This window comes from Oncorhynchus tshawytscha, linkage group LG09, assembly GCF_018296145.1.
Source record: "Oncorhynchus tshawytscha isolate Ot180627B linkage group LG09, Otsh_v2.0, whole genome shotgun sequence".
Taxonomy (NCBI): Eukaryota; Metazoa; Chordata; class Actinopteri; order Salmoniformes; family Salmonidae; genus Oncorhynchus; species Oncorhynchus tshawytscha.
Window position 1 is genome coordinate 17120343 of NC_056437.1, and position 22954 is coordinate 17143296.

The 22954-nt window shown below is 41.1% G+C and overlaps 1 protein-coding gene across 1 annotated transcript in view; it reads left to right on the forward strand.

The window, feature by feature from the left end:
• Positions 1–22954, forward strand: part of LOC112257465 (zinc finger SWIM domain-containing protein 6-like) — a 91328-nt gene that overhangs the window by 56092 nt on the left and 12282 nt on the right. The window contains exons 3-10 of the mRNA XM_042326623.1: positions 249–397; positions 490–640; positions 9679–9849; positions 10391–10582; positions 10723–10869; positions 14560–14706; positions 20723–20983; positions 21075–21210. Coding sequence (XP_042182557.1) covers positions 249–397; positions 490–640; positions 9679–9849; positions 10391–10582; positions 10723–10869; positions 14560–14706; positions 20723–20983; positions 21075–21210 — 1354 coding nt within the window. The remainder of the gene's footprint in view (positions 1–248; positions 398–489; positions 641–9678; positions 9850–10390; positions 10583–10722; positions 10870–14559; positions 14707–20722; positions 20984–21074; positions 21211–22954) is intronic.

The window sequence follows — 22954 nt, forward strand, 5'->3', positions numbered from 1 at the left end:
TCTGCCTGGGGCCTTCAAATCACCTCCCTGTCCATATGAGCAACACTAATGTAGTGTGTGTGTGTGTGTGTGTGTGTGATGATGATACTTTACTTAAGCTGGTGTCATATGAGGTCTATTTTCATCTTGCTTGGTTTTTGTTTGTGTCTGAGAGAGCCCAATGCTTTTGCTGAGACATGGAAAATCATTCAATCTAAATAATGAGCTGTGTGTGTGATACTAACCTCTCTTTGTGTCCATGTGTGTAGGGGCCCCAGACCCCACGGCAGGGGCCAGTGTAGATGATGAGAACTGTTGGCACCTGGATGAGGAGCAGGTCCAGGAGCAGGTGAAACTCTTTCTCTCACAGGGAGGATACCACGGCTCTGGGAAACAACTCAACCTGCTGTTCAGCAAGGTAACATATACAAAACACACACACACACACACACACAGCCCTTGTCTCTTTGCTGACCTCTCTCCCTCCCGCTCTCTCCCCCTCTCCTCTAGGTGAGAGAGATGTTGAAGATGCGTGACTCCAACGGTGCCAGGATGTTAACGCTGATCACAGAACAGTTTATGGGCGACCCTCGTCTGGCACTGTGGAGACAACAGGGAACCACCATGACCGACAAATACAGACAGCTGTGGGATGAGCTAGGTAAGAGGCAAGGCACACACACACACACACACACACACACACACACAAGTACCGACATCACTTGGAAGAACTAGGTGCTGAAAAGAATACACATGCACACATATGAGTGTTGTTGTGAGCCTGGTTAATGTTTGATTTTGTGTGTTAATCAGTGGTGTTAGACCTACAGTGCCTTCAGAATACACCTTCACTTACTCCACATTTAGTTGTGTTACAGCCTGAATTCAAGTGATTTAAAAAAAAAAATTAATAATTTGCACTCATCTACACACACTACCTAATGACAAAGTGAAAACATGTTCTTAGAAATTAGTGCGTGTTTCTTGAAAATTAAATGCAGAAATATCTAATTTACCTACAGTAAGTATACACACCCCTGAGTCAATACTTTATAGAGGCACCTTTGGCGGCGATTACAGCCGTGAGTCATCTTGGGTATGTCTGTATCAGCATTGCTGGGTTCTACTAAGCTAACATATGGAATTGTTTTAAGATTGTCATACCAGGGATAAATTAGCTATTTGATTTAGAGTTTTTACCCCTTTAGGTATAAAAAAAGATATATACATACAATTATTTGATGAAACATTGAATTTGGCCCTACTGCTATTGCCCCATAGAAACTCATTGAATAACAGTTCATATTGAGATGTGTCTGTTACTTGAACTCCGTGAAGTATTCATTTGGGCTCCAATCTGAGGTGCAGTTAAGCTGTCTAACCCCTCACCAACAGCCAATGAAATTGCAGGGCGCCAAATACAAATCAACAGAAATCTCATAAATCTAATTTCTCAAACATACAAGTATTAGGTACCATTTTAAAGATACAATTCTCGTTAATCCAGCCACTGTCTGATTTCAAAAATTCTTTACAGCGAAAGCTCCACCAACGATTATATTAGGTCACCAACAACTCACAGAAAAACCCAGCCATTTTTCCAGCCAAAGAGAGGAGTCACAAAAAGCACGAACAGAGATAAAATTAATCACTAACCTTTGATGATCTTCATCAGATGACACTCATAGGACTTCATGTTACACAATACGTTTGTTTTGTTCGATAAAGTGCATATTTATATCAAAAAATCTAATTTTACAATGGCATGTTACGTTCAGTAGTTCTAAAACCTGTGGTAATTTTTCAGAGAGCCACATGAATTCACAGAAATAACAATTCTAGTGTTATGCATGGAACTTTAGATACACTTCTCCTTAATGTAACCGCTGTGTCAGATTTTAAAAAAACTTTACAGAAAAAGCATAATCTGAGAACGGCGCTCAGAGCCCAAACCAGGCAGAGAAATATCCGACATGTTGGGTAGTCAACATTATTCATAAATAGCGTTATAAATATTAACTTACCTTTGATCTTCATCAGAATGCACTCCCAGGAATTGCAGTTCCACAATAAATGCATTTTTTGTTCAATAATGTCCATCATTTATGTCCAATAGCTTCTTTTGTTTAGGGCGTTTGGTAAACAAATCCAAAAGTGCGATCTGGTCCAGTCGGACGAAACGTTCAAAAAGTTATATTACAGGTCGAAGAAACTTGTCAAACTAAGTATAGAATCAATCTTTAGGATGTTTTTATCATAAAAGTTCAATCATGTTCCAACCGGAGAATTCCATTGTCTGTAGAAAAGCCATGAGAGAGTTACCTCTCTCTTGACCGCGCGTCATGAGGCTGTGACACTGCCAGACCACTGACTCAAAGAGCTCTGGGCTACCTTCAGACTAGTCTTGTGAGGCTTGTGGGTGTACTAGAGCAAAACCATTTTTGTGTGGCGCCCAAACTGTTCGGGCACTACAGACGCAGATCGGCGGTACCGACTTCAGACGCGTCCCGTGACGCCATTGGAAGACTTGGGGGATTGAGACGCAGCCCATGCAAAAGAAATGACATCTCTAGTTGAACCTCTCTAGGGTATGGCCAACATCCAGTGAGATTGCAGAGCACCAAATTCAAATACAGAAATACTCATTATAAAAATTCAGAAAATATACAACTTTACATTGGTTTAAAGATGAACTTCTTGTTAATCCAACCACGGTGCCAGATTTAAAAAATGCTTTACGGCAAAAGCATACCTTACAATTATTTGAAAACAAAACCCAGCAGACAAATCCTTACAAACAGTAACCAGTCAAGTAGAAGAGTTACACAAGTCATAAATAGAGATAAAATGAATCACTTACCTTTGATGATCTTCATATGTTTGCACTCGGAAAACATTTATTTATCCAATAAATGTTCCTTTTGTTCAATAAAGTCTCTCTTTATATCCGAAAACCTAAATTTTGTTCGCGTTTTCTTCAGTAATCCACAGGCTCAAACGCAGTCAACGCAGCAAAAAATCAAAATTGTATCCGTAAAGTTCATAGAAACATGTCAAATGATGTTTATATTCAATCCTCGGGTTGTTTTTAGCCTAAAATAATTGATAATATTTCAACCGGGCAATAATGTCGTCAATATAAAAGGTAAACAAGAAAGGCACTCTCTCGGTCGTGCACATGAAAAAGCTCTGTGACACGGCAGAATCCACTCATTCCGACTCTTTTCAGAATACAAGCCTGAAACAATTTCTAAAGACTGACATCTAGTGGAAGGCATAGGAACTGCAATTTGAGTCCTAAGTCAATGGATACTGTAATGGCATTGAATTGAAAACTACAACAACAACAAAAAATCCTACTTCCTGAATGGATTTTTCTCAGGTTTTTGCCTGCCAAATAAGTTCTGTTATACATTATTTTAACAGTTTTGGAAACTTTAGAGTGTTTTCTATTCAAATCTACTAATTATATGCATATCCTGAGTAGAAGGCCATTTAATTTGGGCATGCTTTTCATCCAAAATTCCAAATGCTGCCCCCTACCCTAGAGAAGTTAAACATATGGATTTTAATGGGGATGTTTTTATTATACTATTTAGATTTCCACGGAGGCGCGGACCTTGACTCTAGGGGGTGAAGTTGGATGGGGAGCGGTGGTGAACAGCAAGCTTAGTCTTTCCACAGATTTTTCAATGGGATTCAAGTCTGGGCTTTGGCTGGGCCACTCAATGACTTTCACGTTCTAGTTCTGAAGACATTCCAGCATTGCTTTCGCTGCATGCTTGGGGTCATTGTCCTGTTGGAACGTAAATCTTTGCACCAGTCTAAGGTTGTTTGCACTCTGAAGCAGGTTCTCATCAAGGATTTGCCTGTATTTGGCTCCATTCATTGTTCCCTCTAGCCGTACCAGTCTCCCAGTCCCTGCCGCTGAAAAGCATCCCCATAGCATGATGGTGTGATGAGCTGTGCCTGGTTTTCTCCAGACATAGCACTTTGCTTTCAGGCCAAAGAGTTACATTTTTCATCTCATCAGACCACAGAATCTTTTGCCTGAGTCTTTCATGTGCCTTTTTTATAAACCACAGGTGTGCTGTCATGTGCCTTTTTTATAAACCACAGGTGTGCTGTCATGTGCCTTTTTTATAAACCACAGGTGTGCTGTCATGTGCCTTTTTTATAAACCAAAGGTGTGCTGTCATGTGCCTTTTTGAAAACCACAGGTGTGCTGTCATGTGCCTTTTTATAAACCACAGGTGTGCTGTCATGTGCCTTTTTTATAAACCACAGGTGTGCTGTCATGTGCCTTTTTTATAAACCACAGGTGTGCTGTCATGTGCCTTTTTTATAAACCACAGGTGTGCTGTCATGTGCCTTTTTATAAACCACAGGTGTGCTGTCATGTGCCTTTTTATAAACCACATGTGTGCTGTCATGTGCCTTTTTATAAACCACAGGTGTGCTGTCATGTGCCTTTTTTATAAACCACAGGTGTGCTGTCATGTGCCTTTTTTATAAACCACAGGTGTGCTGTCATGTGCCTTTTTTATAAACCACAGGTGTGCTGTCATGTGCCTTTTTTATAAACCACAGGTGTGCTGTCATGTGCCTTTTTTATAAACCACAGGTGTGCTGTCATGTGCCTTTTTATAAACCACATGTGTGCTGTCATGTGCCTTTTTTATAAACCACAGGTGTGCTGTCATGTGCCTTTTTTATAAACCACAGGTGTGCTGTCATGTGCCTTTTTATAAACCACAGGTGTGCTGTCATGTGCCTTTTTATAAACCACAGGTGTGCTGTCATGTGCGTTTTTAATAAACCACAGGTGTGCTGTCATGTGCCTTTTTTATAAACCACAGGTGTGCTGTCATGTGCCTTTTTATAAACCACAGGTGTGCTGTCATGTGCCTTTTTATAAACCACAGGTGTGATGTCATGTGCCTTTTTATAAACTACAGGTGTGCTGTCATGTGCCTTTTTTATAAACCACAGGTGTGCTGTCATGTGCCTTTTTATAAACCACAGGTGTGCTGTCATGTGCCTTTTTATAAACCACAGGTGTGCTGTCATGTGCCTTTTTATAAACCACAGGTGTGCTGTCATGTGCCTTTTTATAAACCACAGGTGTGCTGTCATGTGCCTTTTTTATAAACCACAGGTGTGCTGTCATGTGCCTTTTTAGAAACTCCAGGTGTGCTGTCATGTGCCTTTTTTAGAAACTCCAGGTGTGCTGTCGTGCCTTTTTTTTAATAAACTACAGGTGTGCTGTCATGTGCCTTTTTTATAAACTCCAGGTGTGCTGTCATGTGCCTTTTTTATAAACTCCAGGTGTGCTGTCATGTGCCTTTTTATAAACTCCAGGTGTGCTGTCATGTGCCTTTTTTATAAACTCCAGGTGTGCTGTCATGTGCCTTTATTATAATCAAATCAAATGTATATGTCACATACACATGGTTAGCAGATGGTAATGCGAGTGTAGCGAAATGTTTGTGCTTCTAGTTCCGGCAATGCAGTAATAACCAATGAGTAATCTAACCTAACAATTCCAAAATTACTACCTTATACACACAAGTGTAAAGGGATAAAGAATATGTACATAAAGATATATGAATGAGTGATGGTACAGAGCGGCATAGGCAAGATGCAGTAGATGGTATCGAGTACAGTATATACATATGAGATGAGTAATGTAGGGTATGTAAACAAAGTGGCATAGTTTAAAGTATAAACTCCAGGTGTGCTGTCATGTGCCTTTTTATAAACTCCAGGTGTGCTGTCATGTGCCTTTTTATAAACTCCAGGTGTGCTGTCATGTGCCTTTTTTAAAATAAACTCCAGGTGCGCTGTCATGTGCCTTTTTTAAAATAAACTCCAGGTGTGCTGTCATGTGCCTTTTTTAAATAAACTACAGGTGTGCTGTCATGTGCCTTTTTTAAAATAAACTACAGGTGTGCTGTCATGTCTTTTTATAAACCCCAGGTGTGCTGTCATGTGCCTTTTTTTTATAAACTCCAGGTGTGCTGTCATGTGCCTTTTTAGAAACTCCAGGTGTGCTGTCATGTGCCTTTTTTTTTTAGAAACTACAGGTGTGCTGTCATGTGCCTTTTTATAAACTACAGGTGTGCTGTCATGTGCCTTTTTAGAAACTACAGGTGTGCTGTCATGTGCCTTTTTTTTTTATAAACTACAGGTGTGCTGTCATGTGCCTTTTTATAAACTACAGGTGTGCTGTCATGTGCCTTTTTTATAAACCACAGGTGTGCTGTCATGTGCCTTTTTATAAACCACAGGTGTGCTGTCATGTGCCTTTATTATAAACTACATGTGTGCTGTCATGTGCCTTTTTATAAACTCCAGGTGTGCTGTCATGTGCCTTTATTATAATCAAATCAAATGTATATGTCACATACACATGGTTAGCAGATGGTAATGCGAGTGTAGCGAAATGTTTGTGCTTCTAGTTCCGGCAATGCAGTAATAACCAATGAGTAATCTAACCTAACAATTCCAAAACTACTACCTTATATACACAAGTGTAAAGGGATAAAGAATATGTACATAAAGATATATGAATGAGTGATGGCACAGAAGGGCATAGGCAAGATGCAGTAGATGGTATCGAGTACAGTATATACATATGAGATGAGTAATGTAGGGTATGTAAACAAAGTGGCATAGTTTAAAGTATAAACTCCAGGTGTGCTGTCATGTGCCTTTTTTATAAACTCCAGGTGTGCTGTCATGTGCCTTTTTTAAAATAAACTACAGGTGTGCTGTCATGTGCCTTTTTTAATAAACTACAGGTGTGCTGTCATGTGCCTTTTTATAAACTACAGGTGTGCTGTCATGTGCCTTTTTATAAGCCACAGGTTTGCTGTCATGTGCCTTTTTATAAGCCACAGGTTTGCTGTCATGTGCCTTTTATAAACTCCAGGTGTGCTGTCATGTGCCTTTTTATAAACTACAGGTGTGCTGTCATGTGCCTTTTTAGAAACTACAGGTGTGCTGTCATGTGCCTTTAAAAAAAATAAACTACAGGTGTGCTGTCATGTGCCTTTTTTAATAAACTACAGGTGTGCTGTCATGTGCCTTTTTTATAAACTACAGGTGTGCTGTCATGTGCCTTTTTATAAACTACAAGTGTGCTGTCATGTGCCTTTTTATAAACTACAGGTGTGCTGTCATGTGCCTTTTGATAAACTACAGGTGTGCTGTCATGTGCCTTTTTATAAACTCCAGGTGTGCTGTCATGTGCCTTTTTCATAAACTACAGGTGTGCTGTCATGTGCCTTTTTTATAAACTCCAGGTGTGCTGTCATGTGCCTTTTTATAAGCCACAGGTGTGCTGTCATGTGCCTTTTTTATAAACTACATGTGTGCTGTCATGTGCCTTTTTTATAAACTACAGGTGTGCTGTCATGTGCCTTTTTATAAGCCACAGGTGTGCTGTCATGTGCCTTTTTATAAACTCCAGGTGTGCTGTCATGTGCCTTTTTATAAACTACAGGTGTGCTATTATGTGCCTTTTTATAAACTACAGGTGTGCTGTCATGTGCCTTTTTTATAAGCCTCAGGTGTGCTGTCATGTGCCTTTTATAAACTCCAGGTGTGCTGTCATGTGCCTTTTTTATAAGCCACAGGTGTGCTGTCATGTGCCTTTTTATAAACTCCAGGTGTGCTATCATGTGCCTTTTTATAAACTCCAGGTGTGCTGTCATGTGCCTTTTTATAAACTCCAGGTGTGCTGTCATGTGCCTTTTTATAAACTACAGGTGTGCTGTCATGTGCCTTTTTATAAACTCCAGGTGTGCTATCATGTGCCTTTTTATAAACTCCAGGTGTGCTGTCATGTGCCTTTTTATAAACTTCAGGTGTGCTGTCATGTGCCTTTTTCTCAGATATGTAATCCGTCTGGCCACTCCCATAAAGGCCAGATTGGTGTGCTGCAGAGATGGTTGTTCTCCCATCTCAGCCAGTTAACTTTTTAGTTCTGTCAGTGGTCATTGCGTGCAAGAAAATCTAAACATTTTCCCACTTTGTCATTTCGGGTTATTGTGTGTAGATGGTGAGAAAAAAATTGCCTGAAGGTACTATCTCTCTGCACATTGTGATATGACGACTGAGTGCATGATGGGTAGTGTTTGGCATGTATCAGGAGTGTATTGTCAGTCTGTTATGTATTTGTAGGGTGTGAGCTAGGTGTTTTGTGAAATATGCTTTTTACAACCTAAAATGTGTTCTGATATTGTGAGCTGGGTATTTCGCTCTCTCTCTCGTTCGCTCTCTCTCTTTCTGTCTCCCTCTATTTTTCTTTCTCTCTTTCCCTCTTTTGACAGAACAGATGAATTGTGGGCTGAATGTTCAAATTAGACCCATCCATGGAAATAAAGGGGGATGAGAGGGGGGTGAAGTGATGGCGTGTGTTTGTGTGTCTGTGCATGTGTGTGTGGATTTCTGTGTGAGTGTGTGTCAGGAGATAAATCCATCTTGTTGAGCCCAATATTGTTTTAATGAATGTGTGTGTTGGATCATTTGGAGTCTGAGACTCTGGTTCTCATCTGGCTTAGGTTGGTGAGGAGGGAGAAATAGAAGCCATGATTTCTCACTGCGGACGTGTGTGTGGCTGCCAGCCAGCTGAAGGAGACCACTGGATGTACAGTGTTGAATGTGTTTCTGTCGTCCCTCTCGCTTCCTTTCCTCTTGTCATAATGAACCACAGCTGAAGTAGCTGTGCGTGAACACTGAACTGTACACTGTCCATATTCACGATAAACAGGAAGGCTTTAGGAATTATACCTTGTTAGTGTCTAATCGGGGGAGAGTCTAGATAGACCCTAGTCTAGTAACCAGATCCAGTAGAACTTAGCCCTAGCCTCGCAACGACATCCAATAGTAACCTGCCCAAGCAACATCCCATAACCACAACCCTGTTGTCATGGTAGTTGATTGTTGGAAGTGTATTATTTATCCCCCCTTTGTCTGTTTTGGTTTCTTTCTCTCTTTCTGTTCTAAGTGTAGTTCATCTCTTATTTCTGGATCATTTGAATGCATCATCATGCTTTTAATGCTTTAGAGATTCCTCCTGCTTGATGGATGCACATTCTCCTCTTCCCTTTGTCTTCTTTCCTTCTCTCCCTTTCTGCAATCTTGCCTCCTCTTCATTCTTTCTCTTAAATTTCTTCACTCCCGACTTTTCCTTCCCATCTCATCCACTCTGTTTTCTCCCCTCTCCTCTCTCTTCTTTCTGTTGTCCTTGATGCTGTGCAAAGACAGAGGATAGAGTGACTCCTTCCCACCTTCCTATCTCATCCCCCTCTCCTGTTCTTTAGCTTCACCTCTCACTCCTCGTGTCTCATTCTGTCATCTGCCCTCTTTTTCTGTTCATTTTTCATAATAGTCACTGTTTTTCCCTGTTTTCCTGCATACTTATTTTTGATGCCTTCGGTTTACTCTCTAAATCTCTCTTCTTTCCTCTGCCTCTATCCTTCACTCCCTCCCTTCATCCATAACCCATCTCCTTTTCAGCTCATGCTTCAGGTAATCAAAGTGTGTGTGGCAGGCATGTAGGCATGTGTTTATTGAAAAGATAAATGCAAGGTCCAAAACCTTTTAATGGTATCTAGTGTTCCCTTTTCATAGAATGAAATGACATGATTCAAGGATGAATAATAATGACAGAAACATCCTTTGTGTGTGCAGGTACCCTGTGGATGTGTATTGTGCTGAACCCCCACTGTAAGTCGGAGCAGAAGTGTGTGTGGCTGAGACAGCTTAGACGGTGGAACAGCATCGATGTGTGTCCATGGGAGGACGGAAACCATGGCAACGAACTACCCAACCTCACACACGCACTACCGCACGGCAACCCAGGTGAGAAAACGCACACGTAGACAGACAAACATGCACACATCTCACACACACCTGACCAACACACTGCCTCAGGGCGCCCCTGCCACCCAGGTGGGACAACCACACTGAGCGTGTGTGAGAAAAGCCTCCTTCTTTTTATCATGTTCTCTCTGTCGATCCCTCACTCGGTCTCCATGCCTCTTTTAATCAACTCTCTCCCTCTCTCCATGTCTCTGCCCTACGAGCTGTTCTTATTGGTTTCTCTGTCTGATGGAATAAGCCCAATAACCCAAGCGGGGTCTTATAGCTATGGCTGCCCCTGTCCCTGTCTGAGCTAAATTAGAGAAAATACCCTTTAAAAATGTATCTGAGGCTTCTGAGTAGGAACAGTGCAGTGAATGAGCATTTCACCCAGGAAACTTTAGCTTTAGGTGGCTGATCAAAGCAACGTTTTTTAATGAATATTTTCACATTGTTCTCTTCTCACATTGTCCTCTTCTTTTGCTCCTCTTTTCTACCCACCCTCTCCCTAATCGCCCTCTCACCCCTCTCTCTCTCCCAGACTTGTCGTCTCGTCCTCATAGGACAGTGTTTACGAGGGCCATTGAGGCCTGCGACCTGCACTGGCAGGACACACACCTGCAGCGCGTCATCACACATGACCTCTGCACACACACACACACACACTGTCCCCACGACAACCACGGCAGTGGAGGGGCACTGTTTGACGCCCGCGGATGGCCCCTCTGGCACGGTGAGTGTGTATTTGTGTTGACAATGATGAAAGGAGGGGAGGGATTTAGAAGGCAATTTTGGGGATTTTTTGTTTTATTTAGTTGAAGTAGCTTTGGTTTTGGTAGTCTATTGAAATCCCCCCTCCCATCCCTCTTGCAGAGCACGTCCCAACAGCGTGCGCGAGGGTTGACGCGCTGCGGTCACATGGTTATCCCAGGGAAGCCTTGCGATTGGCCATTGCTATTGTCAACACACTCAAACGGCAGCAACAGAAACAACTACAGCTCCTCCGCAACCACAAAAAAGGTCAGTTCTTCATCGTTTCATTTATACTGTTTCACTAAAGGACGGCCTCACTCTCACTCCTGTCTTTGTTTGTACCTGTATGTTAACCATATAATACCAGTGTACTAACTGTAGGGACAGTATATAAACTGTAATATCAATGTACTAACAGTGTATTAGCTGTGTATAAACCATGTAATAATAGAGACAGCAGGTGCGTTACACTAACTCTGAATGATTGGCTATGAAAAGTCAACTGACATTTAATCCTGAGGTACTGACCTGTTGCACCCTCTACAACCACTGTGATTATTATTATCTGACCCTGCAGGTCATCTATGAACGTTTGAACATCTTGGCCATTTTCTGTTATAATCTCCACCCGGCACAGCCAGAAGAGGACTGGCCACCCCTCAGAGCCTGGTTCCTCTCTAGGTTTCTTCCTAGGTTCTTGCCTTTTTAGGGAATTTTTCCTAGCCACTGTGCTTCTACACCTGTGTTGCTTGCTGTTTGGGGTTTTGGGCTGGGTTTCTGTACAGCACTTTGTGACATCGGCTGACGTAAAAAGGGCTTAATGAATACATTTGGTTGTATTAACTGTGGTAATAGTTAGTAGTATATTAACTGTAACTAGAGTAACAGTGTAAACCGAGTAATAACAGTGTATTAGCTGTGTAAATAGGGTAATAACAGTGTATTAGCTGTGTAAATAGGGTAATAACAGTGTATTAGCTGTGTAAATAGGGTAATACCTGTGTATTAACTGTAAATAGGGTAATACCAGTGTATTAACTGTAAATAGGGTAATAACAGTGTATTAACTGTAAATAGGGTAATAACAGTGTATTAACTGTAAATAGGGTAATAACAGTGTATTAACTAACTAGGGTAATAACAGTGTATTAACTAACTAGGGTAATAACAGTGTATTAACTAACTAGGGTAATAGTGTATTAACTGTAACTAGGGTAATAGTGTATTAACTGTAACTAGGGTAATAGTGTATTAACTGTAACTAGGGTAATAGTGTATTAACTGTAACTAGGGTAATAACAGTGTATTAACTGTAACTAGAGTAATAACAGTGTATTAACTGTGTAACTAGAGTAATAGTGTATTAACTGTGTAACTAGAGTAATAGTGTATTAACTGTGTAACTAGAGTAATAGTGTATTAACTGTGTAACTAGAGTAATAGTGTATTAACTGTGTAACTAGAGTAATAGTGTATTAACTGTGTAACTAGAGTAATAGTGTATTAACTGTGTAACTAGAGTAATAGTGTATTAACTGTGTAACTAGAGTAATAGTGTATTAACTGTGTAACTAGAGTAATAGTGTGTTAACTGTGTAACTAGAGTAATAACAGTGTTAACTGTGTAACTAGAGTAATAACAGTGTTAACTGTGTAACTAGAGTAATAACAGTGTTAACTGTGTAACTAGAGTAATAGTGTGTTAACTGTGTAACTAGAGTAATAGTGTGTTAACTGTGTAACTAGAGTAATAACAGTGTATTAACTGTGTAACTAGAGTAATAACAGTGTGTTAACTGTGTAACTAGGGTAATAACAGTGTGTTAACTGTGTAACTAGGGTAATAACAGTGTGTTAACTGTGTAACTAGGGTAGTAACAGTGTGTTAACTGTGTAACTAGGGTAATAACAGTTAACTGTGTAACTGGGGTAATAAGTGTTAACTAACTAGGGTAATAACAGTGTGTTACTGTTTAACTAGGGTAATGTGTGTATTGATTGTGTAACTAGGGTAATAACAGTGTATTAACTGTGTAACTAGAGTAATAACAGTGTGTTAACTGTGTAACTAGGGTAATAACAGTGTGTTAACTGTGTAACTAGGGTAATAACAGTGTGTTAACTGTGTAACTAGGGTAATAACAGTGTGTTACTGTTTAACTAGGGTAATGTGTGTATTGATTGTGTAACTAGGGTAATGCGATTATTGACTAACTTGCGTGTATTGACTGTAACTAGAGTAATATTTGTATTAACTGTGTAACTAGAGTATTTTACGAGAGTAATGTGTGTATTGATTGCGTTACTAGAGTAATGCGTGTATTGACTGTAGCTAGAGTAACTGTAACTAGAGTAATATTTGTATTAACTTTGTAACTAGAGTATTTTACTAGAGTAATGTGTGTTGATTGCGTTACTAGAGTAATGCGTGTATTGCCTGTAACTAGAGTAACTGTAACTAGAGTATTAGCTGTAACTAGAGTATCGGCTGTGTAACTAGAGTATTGGCTGTGTAACTAGAGTATTGGCTGTGTAACTAGAGTATTAACCGTAACTAGAGTAATACGTGTATTAACTGTGTAACTAGAGTAATACGTGTATTAACTGTGTAACTAGAGTAATACGTGTATTAACTGTGTAACTAGATTAATAACAGCGTGTTAACTGTTAATGTGAGTATTGACTCTTGCGTGTATTGACTGTAACTAGAGTAATATTTGTATTAACTGTGTAACTAGAGTATTTTACTAGAGTAATGTGTGTATTGATTGCGTTACTAGAGTAATGTGTGTATTGACTGTAACTAGAGTAACTGTAACTAGATTATTAGCTGTAACTAGAGTATTGGCTGTGTAACTAGAGTATTGGCTGTGTAACTAGAGTATTGGCTGTGTAACTAGAGTATTGGCTGTGTAACTAGAGTATTGGCTGTGTAACTAGAGTATTGGCTGTGTAACTAGAGTATTGGCTGTGTAACTGTAACTAGAGTAATGCGTGTGACTGCGTAACTAGAGTAATGACTGTAACTTGAGTATTGTGTGTATTGACTGTAACTAGCGTATTAACCGTAACTAGAGTAATACGTGTATTAACTGTGTAACTAGGGTAATATGTGTATTAACTGTGTAACTAGGGTATTAACTGTGTAACTAGAGTAATACGTGTATTAACGGTGTAACTAGTGACTGTGACTACAGTATTATCTGTGTAACTAGAGTAATGCGTGTATTAACTGTGTAACTAGAGTTTTAACTGTGTAACTAGAGTAATATGTGTATTAACTGTAACTAGAGTAATACGTGTATTAACAGTGTAACTAGAGTGACTTTGTAACCACAGTATTAACTGTGTAACTAGAGTAATACGTGTATTAACTGTGTAACTAGGGTATTAACTGTGTAACTAGAGTATTAACGGTGTAACTAGAGTAATACGTGTATTAACGGTGTAACTAGAGTGACTTTGTAACCACAGTATTAACTGTGTAACTAGAGTAATACGTGTATTAACTGTGTAACTAGGGTATTAACTGTGTAACTAGAGTATTAACGGTGTAACTAGAGTAATACGTGTATTAACGGTGTAACTAGAGTGACTTTGTAACCACAGTATTAACTGTGTAACTAGAGTAATGCGCGTATTAACTGTGTAACTAGAGTAGTATGCGTATTAACTGTTACTAGAGTAATACGTGTATTTACTGTGTAACTAGGGTATTAACTGTGTAACTAGAGTAATGTGTGTATTAACTGTGTAACTAGAGTAATACATGTATTGTGTAACTGTGTAACTAGCGTAATAGCTGTGTAAGTAGAGTATTAACTGTGTAACTATAGAGTAATATATGTATTAACTGTAACTATAGAATAAAATGTGTTATCTGTGTAACTAGAGTAATAACTGTGTATTAACTGTGTAAATAGAGTAATAACAGTATGTGGTCTGTGTCCTCTCCAGAGCTGCTCCATAAAGGCATGACGTCAGTCACTAACATGGAGGGCTGGGTGGGCCACCCTTTGGACCCTATTGGCACTCTGTTCAGCACCCTACTGGACACGGGACGGGGAGATGAGGAGGGGGGCAACGCCTTCCTAGACTTCTCAGGTACACGTAGGCACACACTTTCTCACTCCTTCATATTTAATGCATTGTAATTCAACAGTTTTTTTTATTCTGCTCCATCTCTTATTCATGAGCTGTGATTGGAGGATGGCTGAGGAAGAAATTAGTGATGTCATCAGTGATGATTGGGTGTGATTGGTTCTGTCAGACGGGTCCTAGTGTTTCTGTTCTTCTGGGCCAGACACTATGTGTGTGTGTGCGTCTTTAAATAGTACCCGCAAAACACCGGCCTTAACATCAACAGTGAAGAGGCGACTCCGGGATGCTGGCCTTTTAGGCAGAGTTGCAAAGAAAAAGCCATATCTCAGATTGGCCAATAAAAAGAAAAGATTAAGATGGGCAAAAATAACAGACACTGGACAGAGGAACTCTGTCTAGAAGGCCAGCATCCCGGAGTCTTTACTGTTGACGTTGAGACTGGAGTTTTGCGGGTACTATTTAATGAAGCTGCCAGTTGAGGACTTGTGAGGCGTTTGTTTCTCAAACTATACACTTTAATTTACTTGTCCTCTTGCTCAGTTGTGCACCGGGGCCTCTCACTCCTCTTTCTTTTCGAGTTAGAGCCAGTTTGCGCTATTCTGTGAGAGGAGTAGTACACAGCATTGGTCGAGATCTTCAGTTTCTTGGCAATTTCTCACATGGAATAGCCTTCATTTCTCAGAACAAGAATAGATTGAGTTTCAGAAGAAAGTTCTTTGTTTCTGGCCATTTTGAGCCTGTAATCGAACCCACAAATGGGCCTCTGTATGCCTATGTAGATCTCCCGTTTCCAGCTACAATAGTCATTTACAACATTAACAATGTCTACACTGTATTTCTGATAAATATTATGTTATTTTAATGGACAAAAATGCGCTTTTATTTCACAAACGAGGACATTTCTAAGTGACCTAAACTTTTGAACGGTAGTGTACAGTGGGGCAAAAAAGTATTTAGTCAGCCACCAATTGTGCAAGTTCTCCCACTTAAAAAGATGAGAGAGGCCTGTAATTTTCATTATAGGTAACCTTCAACTATGACAGACAAAATTAGAAAAGAAATCCAGAAAATCACATTGTAGGATTTTTAATGAATTTATTTGCAAATTATGGTGGAAAATAAGTATTTGGTCAATAACAAAAGTTTATCTCAATACTTTGTTATTTACCCTTTGTTGGCAATGACAGAGGTCCATCGTTTTCTGTAAGTCTTCACAAGGTTTTCACACACTGTTGCTGGTATTTTGGCCCATTCCTCCATGCAGATCTCCTCTAGAGCAGTGATGTTTTGGGGCTGTTGCTGGGCAACACGGACTTTCAACTCCCTCCAAAGATTTTCTATGAGGTTGAGATCTGGAGACTGGCTAGGCCACTCTAGAACCTTGAAATGCTTCTTACGAAGCCACTCCTTCGTTGCCCGGGCAGTGTGTTTGGGATCATTGTCATGCTGAAAGACCCAGCCACGTTTCATCTTCAATGCCCTTGCTGATGGAAGGAGGTTTTCACTCAAAATCTCACGATACATGGCCCCATTCATTCTTTCCTTTACACGGATCAGTCGTCCTGGTCCCTTTGCAGAAAAACAGCCCCAAAGCATGATGTTTCCACCCCCATGCTTCACAGTAGGTATGGCATTCTTTGTCCTCCAAACACGACGAGTTGAGTTTTTACCAAAAAGTTCTATTTTGGTTTAATATCACCATATGACATTCTCCCAATCTTCTTCTGGATCATCCAAATGCTCTCTAGCAAATTTCAGACGGGCCTGGACATGTACTGGCTTAAGCAGGGAGACACGTCTGGCACTGCAGGATTTGAGTCCCTGGCGGCGTAGTGTGTTACTGATGGTAGGCTTTGTTACTTTGGTCCCAGCTCTCTGCAGGTCATTCACTAGGTCCCCCCATGTGGTTCTGGGATTTTTGCTCACCGTTCTTGTGATCATTTTGACCCCACGGGGTGAGATCTTGCGTGGAGCCCCAGATCGAGAGAGATTATCAGTGGTCTTGTATGTCTTCCATTTCCTAATAATTGCTCCCACAATTGATTTCTTCAAACCAAGCTGCTTACCTATTGCAGATTCAGTCTTCCCAGCCTGGTGCAGGTCTACAATTTTGTTTCTGGTGTCCTTTGACAGCTCTTTGGTCTTGGCCATAGTGGAGTTTGGAGTGTGACTGTTTGAGGTTGTGGACAGGTGTCTTTTATACTGATAACAAGTTCAAACAGGTGCCATTAATACAGGTAACGAGTGGAGGACAGAGGAGCCTCTTAAAAAAGAAGTTACAGGTCTGTGAGAGCCAGAAATCTTGCTTGTTTGTAGGTGACCAAATACTTATTTTCCACCATAATTTGCAAATAAATTCATTAAAAGTCCTACATGTGATTTTCTGGATTTTTTTTCTTCTCATTTTGTCTGTCATAGTTGAAGTGTACCTATGATGAAAATTACAGGCCTCTCGTCTTTTTAAGTGGGAGAACTTGCACAATTGATGGCTGACTAAATACTTTTTTGCCCCACTGTATACACACACACACACACAGTATCAGTCAAAAGTTTGGACATAACTACTCATTCCAGGGTTTTTTCCTTATTTGTACTATTTTCTACATTGTAGAATAATAGAGAAGACATCGAAACTATGCAATAACACATATAGAAAAGTAAAGCACCCCAAACCATCACACCGCCTCCTCCATGCTTCACAGTGGGAACCACACATGCTGAGATCATCAGTTCACCTACTCTGCGCCTCACAAAGACACGGCGGTTGGAACCAAAAAGCTCAAATTTGGACTCATCAGACCAAGGACAGATTTCCACCGGTCTAATGTCCATTGCTCGTGTTTCTTGGCCCAAGCAAGAGTCTTCTTATTATTGGTGTCCGTGCTTCTACACCTGCATCACTTGCTGTTTGGGATTTTAGGCTGGGTTTCTGTACAGCACTTTGTGACATCAGCTGATGTAATACGGGCTTTATAAATACATTTTATTTGACAGTACTGGTTTCTTTGCAGCAATTTGTCCATGAAGTCCTGATTCAACCAGTCTCCTCTGAACAGTTGATGTTGAGATTTGTCTGTTACTTGAACTCTGTGAAGCATTTATTTGGGCTGCAATTTCTGAGGCTGGTAACTCTAATGAACTTATCCTCTGCAGCAGAGGTAACTCTGTGTCTTCCTTTCCTGTGTCGGTCCTCATGTGAGCCAGTTTCATCATAGCGCTTGATGGTTTTTGCGACTGCACTTGAAGAGACTTTCAAAGTTATTGACATTTTTTGGCTGACCTTCATGTCTGAAAGTAATGATGGACTGTTGTTTCTCTTTGCTTATTTGAACTGTTCTTGCTATAATATGGACTTAGTCCTATTTGGTAAAAGACCATCTTCTGTATATCACCCCTACCTTGTCACAACACGAGGTGTGTGTATACAGTGGGGCAAAAAAATATTTAGTCAGCCACCAATTGTGCACGTTCTCCCACTTAAAAAGATGAGAGAGGCCTGTAATTTTCCTCATAGGTACACTTCAACTATGACAGGAGGTGACTGTAATGGAGGTGACTGTATTGTAGGTTATTATAGTTTTGTGTTTTTATTTCTATTGGTCAACAACCAGGAGCGTTGAAGCGTGAAGCTAAACTTCTTCACTGTTTTTGGTCCAATAGCTACCAGGTTGTAGCAGCGTGAAGCTAAACTTCTTCACTGTTTTGGTCCAATAGCAACCAGGTTGTAGCAGCGTGAAGCTAAACTTCTTCACTGTTTTGGTCCAATAGCTACCAGGTTGTAGTAGCGTGAAGCTAAACTTCTTCACTGTTTTGGTCCAATAGCTACCAGGTTGTAGCAGCGTGAAGCTAAACTTCTTCACTGTTTTGGTCCAATAGCTACCAGGTTGTAGCAGCGCTGGTTGTATAGCTAAACTTCTTCACTGTTTTGGTCCAATAGCTACCAGGTTGTAGCGCGTGAAGCTAAACTTCTTCACTGTTTTGGTCCAATAGCTACCAGGTTGTAGCAGCACTGTTTTGGTCCAATAGCTACCAGGTTGTAGCAGCGTGAAGCTAAACTTCTACACTGTTTTGGTCCAATAGCTACCAGGTTGTAGCAGCGTGAAGCGAACCGGTGCATATGCGCAGATACTCGGTCTTGCATCGTGCTCATCTCAAAAGACGCGGAGCAGATCACTTTTGTCAAGTCGGTGCCTTTTTAAAGTGGGGGAAAAAATTGTCAGACATGTCGACTGCATGAACTTTACAAAAATGATGTGGTCTAAGGTGAAGTTTTGACTTCAGTCGATTGCAAGTTTTTGCAGTTGCTCCTCAGACTTAATCCTGCAGCCATCGCCTTCGGAGGCTCTATTGTCAACTAATCTTTAGGGTGTTTTTGTTTGACCCACACGAACGTGACCAAACACATGACTGAAACAGGGACTAATTTTCCTTCATTTATGTGTACAGTGGATAAATACAAATAAATATGATTTGAGGCTCTCTCTAACCGATTCTGCAAGGTGTACATACATAATCATATTATGTTTTCAGTTTGTGATATGGGGGTGGGACATTATGAAGAAAACCTTTTTATAAACAGTGGCAACACCGCCATGTTGATCTGAGCCTTGCTGTTAGAAAACCACATTAGTGTCCGACTGTTGCAGAGTCACCTCCCCCGACTCCACTCCTTCACCTTTTGTCTACAGTTGGGTTCTTTAGCCTTGCCACGCCAATGTGCCCAATCTCTGCCTGGCTGCTCGTTATCTCGATGAGTCTATCTGTAAATGATAAAGTCAATCTCAATGTGCCTCCCCGCCAGATTCAGAAGCTTGAAAACCCTATTAGAAAAAAAGCTTGACAACCCCATTCGATTTTTGCCTCTCAAACTAAAACTGAACATAATTCAAGAGGGTTTTATTTTGTTTTCGAGTCAAAGATAATAGTAGTGTTTTTTTATTTTTTTAAATTACAGATTTGTTAATTATTTATATTTCGGTTGAGTTTCAGTTTTAATTTACTATAATAACCTCACTGTATTGAATCTGACAGATTGATCCACAACCTTGCTGTATTGATTCTGACAGATTGATCCACAACCTTGCTGTATTGATTCTGACAGATTGATCCACAACCTTGCTGTATTGATTCTGACAGAATGATCCACAACCTTGCTGTATTGATTCTGACAGATTGATCCACAACCTTGCTGTATTGATTCTGACAGATTGATCCACAACCTTGCTGTATTGAATCTGACAGATTGATCCACAACCTTGCTGTATTGAATCTGACAGATTGAACCACAACCTTGCTGTATTGATTCTGACAGATTGATCCACAACCTTGCTGTATTGATTCTGACAGATTGATCCACAACCTTGCTGTATTGATTCTGACAGACTGATCCACAACCTTGCTGTATTGATTCTGACAGATTGATCCACAACCTTGCTGTATTGATTCTGACAGATTGATCCACAACCTTGCTGTATTGAATCTGACAGATTGATCCACAACCTTGCTGTATTGATTCTGACAGATTGATCCACAACCTTGCTGTATTGATTCTGACAGATTGATCCACAACCTTGCTGTATTGATTCTGACAGATTGATCCACAACCTTGCTGTATTGAATCTGACAGATTGATCCACAACCTTGCTGTATTGATTCTGACAGATTGATCCACAACCTTGCTGTATTGATTCTGACAGAATGATCCACAACCTTGCTGTATTGATTCTGACAGATTGATCCACAACCTTGCTGTATTGATTCTGACAGAATGATCCACAACCTTGCTGTATTGATTCTGACAGAATGATCCACAACCTTGCTGTATTGATTCTGACAGAATGATCCACAACCTTGCTGTATTGATTCTGACAGAATGATCCACAACCTTGCTGTATTGATTCTGACAGATTGATCCACAACCTTGCTGTTTCACTCTATTAGATTTGGTGACATTTCAAAGACGTGCTGTTTTTTGATGTGGTTTCTTTTGTTCTTTTGTTTTTTTTCTTTCTTTCTACAGGCTCTGTGAGTTCAGCCAAAAGGTTGGAGCCCCACCTCTTCCCAGCACAACACTTCCTGGACGATGGCCAATCGTTCGTAACACTGGCTGTAGAGACGGCTCTGATTGGCTTAGGGCAGCAGAGGGTGATGCCTGACGGCCTATACGCCCAGGAGAAGGTGTGTCGCAACGAAGAGCAGCTATTGGCCAAGCTCCAGGAAGTGGAACTGAACGATGCCCTGGTCAAGATCTTCCGCAAGCAAGCAGTCTTCCTGCTAGAGGGTGAGGGGGAGACACACGCACACCCTCTCTCTCTACCTCTCTCTCTACTTCTCTACCTCTACTCTCTAACCCTGTATTCGGTCTCCTGTAGCTGGTCCATACAGTGGTCTAGGAGAGTTGCTCTACAGAGAGAGTGTTCCCATGCATACTTTCGCCAAGTATCTCTTCACCTCCCTACTACCTCACGACGCTGAACTGGCGTACAAAATTGCACTGAGAGCCATGAGGTGAGTACAAAACGCACACACAAACCTGTATCAGAAAATAACACTTCAGTTGAAAAAGGAGCTCAGCCTCATTTGAGCCTCAAATTCTGTGTGTGTGTCTGTGACGAGAAAGGAAGCTATCCTTATTAAATAATTAAACACCACTGAAAATGGTTGAATAATAGTTTTATTTATATATCAACTCAGCAAAAAAAGAAACGTCCCTTTTTCAGGACTCTTGTCTTTTAAAGATAATTCGTAAATATCCAAATATCTTAACAGATCTTCATTGTAAAGGGTTTAAACACTGTGTCCCATGCTTGTTCAAAGAACCATAAACAATTAATGAACGTGCAACGGTCGTTAGGATACTAACAGTTTACAGACGGTAGGCAATTAAGGTCACAGTGTCTGCTCATCTGCGTGAACGTGCCTTATGCGTGCTGCAAGGAGGCATGAGGTCTGCAGATGTGGCCAGGGCAATAAATTGCAATGTCCATACTGTGAGACGCCTAAGGCAGCACTAAAGGGAGACAGGACAGACAGCTGATTGTCCTCACAGTGGCAGACCACATGTAACAATACCTGCACATCGTCGGTACATCCGAACATCACACCTGCGGGACAGGTACAGGAATGGCAACAACAACTGCCCGAGTTACACCAGGGACGCACAATCCCTCCATCAGTGCTCAGAGGCTGGACCAAGGGCTTGTAGGCCTGTTGTAAGGCAGGTCCTCACCAGACATCACCGGCAACAACGTCGCCTATGGGCACAAACCCACCGTCACTGGACCAGACAGGACTGGCAAAAAGTGCTCTTCACTGACGACTCGCGGTTTTGAATCACCAGGGGGGATGGAGGTGGAGGGTCCGTCCTGGTCTGGGGCGTTGTCACAGCATCGTCGGACTGAGCTTGTTGTCATTGCAAGCAATCTCAACGCTGTGCGTTACAGGGAAGACATCCTCCTCCCTCATGTGGTACCCTTCCTGCAGGCTCATCCTGACGTGACCCTTCACATTGACAATGCCACCAGCCATACTGCTCATTCTGTGTGTGATTTCCTGCAAGACAGGAATGTCAGTGTTCTGCCATGGCCAGCGATGAGCCCAGAATTCAATCCCATTGAGCATTTCTGGGACCTGTTGGATCGGAGGGTGAGGGCTAGGGACATTCCCCACAGAAATGTCCGGGAACTTGCAGGTGCCTTGGTGGAAGAGTGGGGTAGCATCTCACAGCAAAAACTGGCAAATCTGGTGCAGTCCATGAGGAGGCGATGCACTGCGGTACTTAATGCAGCTGGTGTCCACACCAGATACTGACTGTTACTTTTGATTTAGACCCCCTGTCTGTTCAGTGGCACGTTATTCCATTTCTGTTAGTCACATGTCTGTGGAACTTGTTCAGTGTATGTCTCAGTTGTTGAATCTTATGTTCATACAAATATTTACACACGTTAAGTTTGCTGAAAATAAACGCAGTTGACAGTGAGAGGGCGATTATGTTTTTTGCTGAGTGTGTGTGTGTGTGTGTGTGTGTGTGTGTGTGTGTGTATATTGATGGAGAGAGATACACTGAGTGTAGAAAACATTAAATACACTTTCCTAGTATTGAGTTGCACCCCCTCATTTTGCCCTCAGAACAGCCTCAATTCTTTGGGGCATGGACTCTACAAGGTGTCGAAGCGTTCCACAGGGATTCTGGCCCATGTTGACTCAAGTGCTTCCTACAGTTGTGTCGAGTTGGCTGGATGTCCTTTAGGTT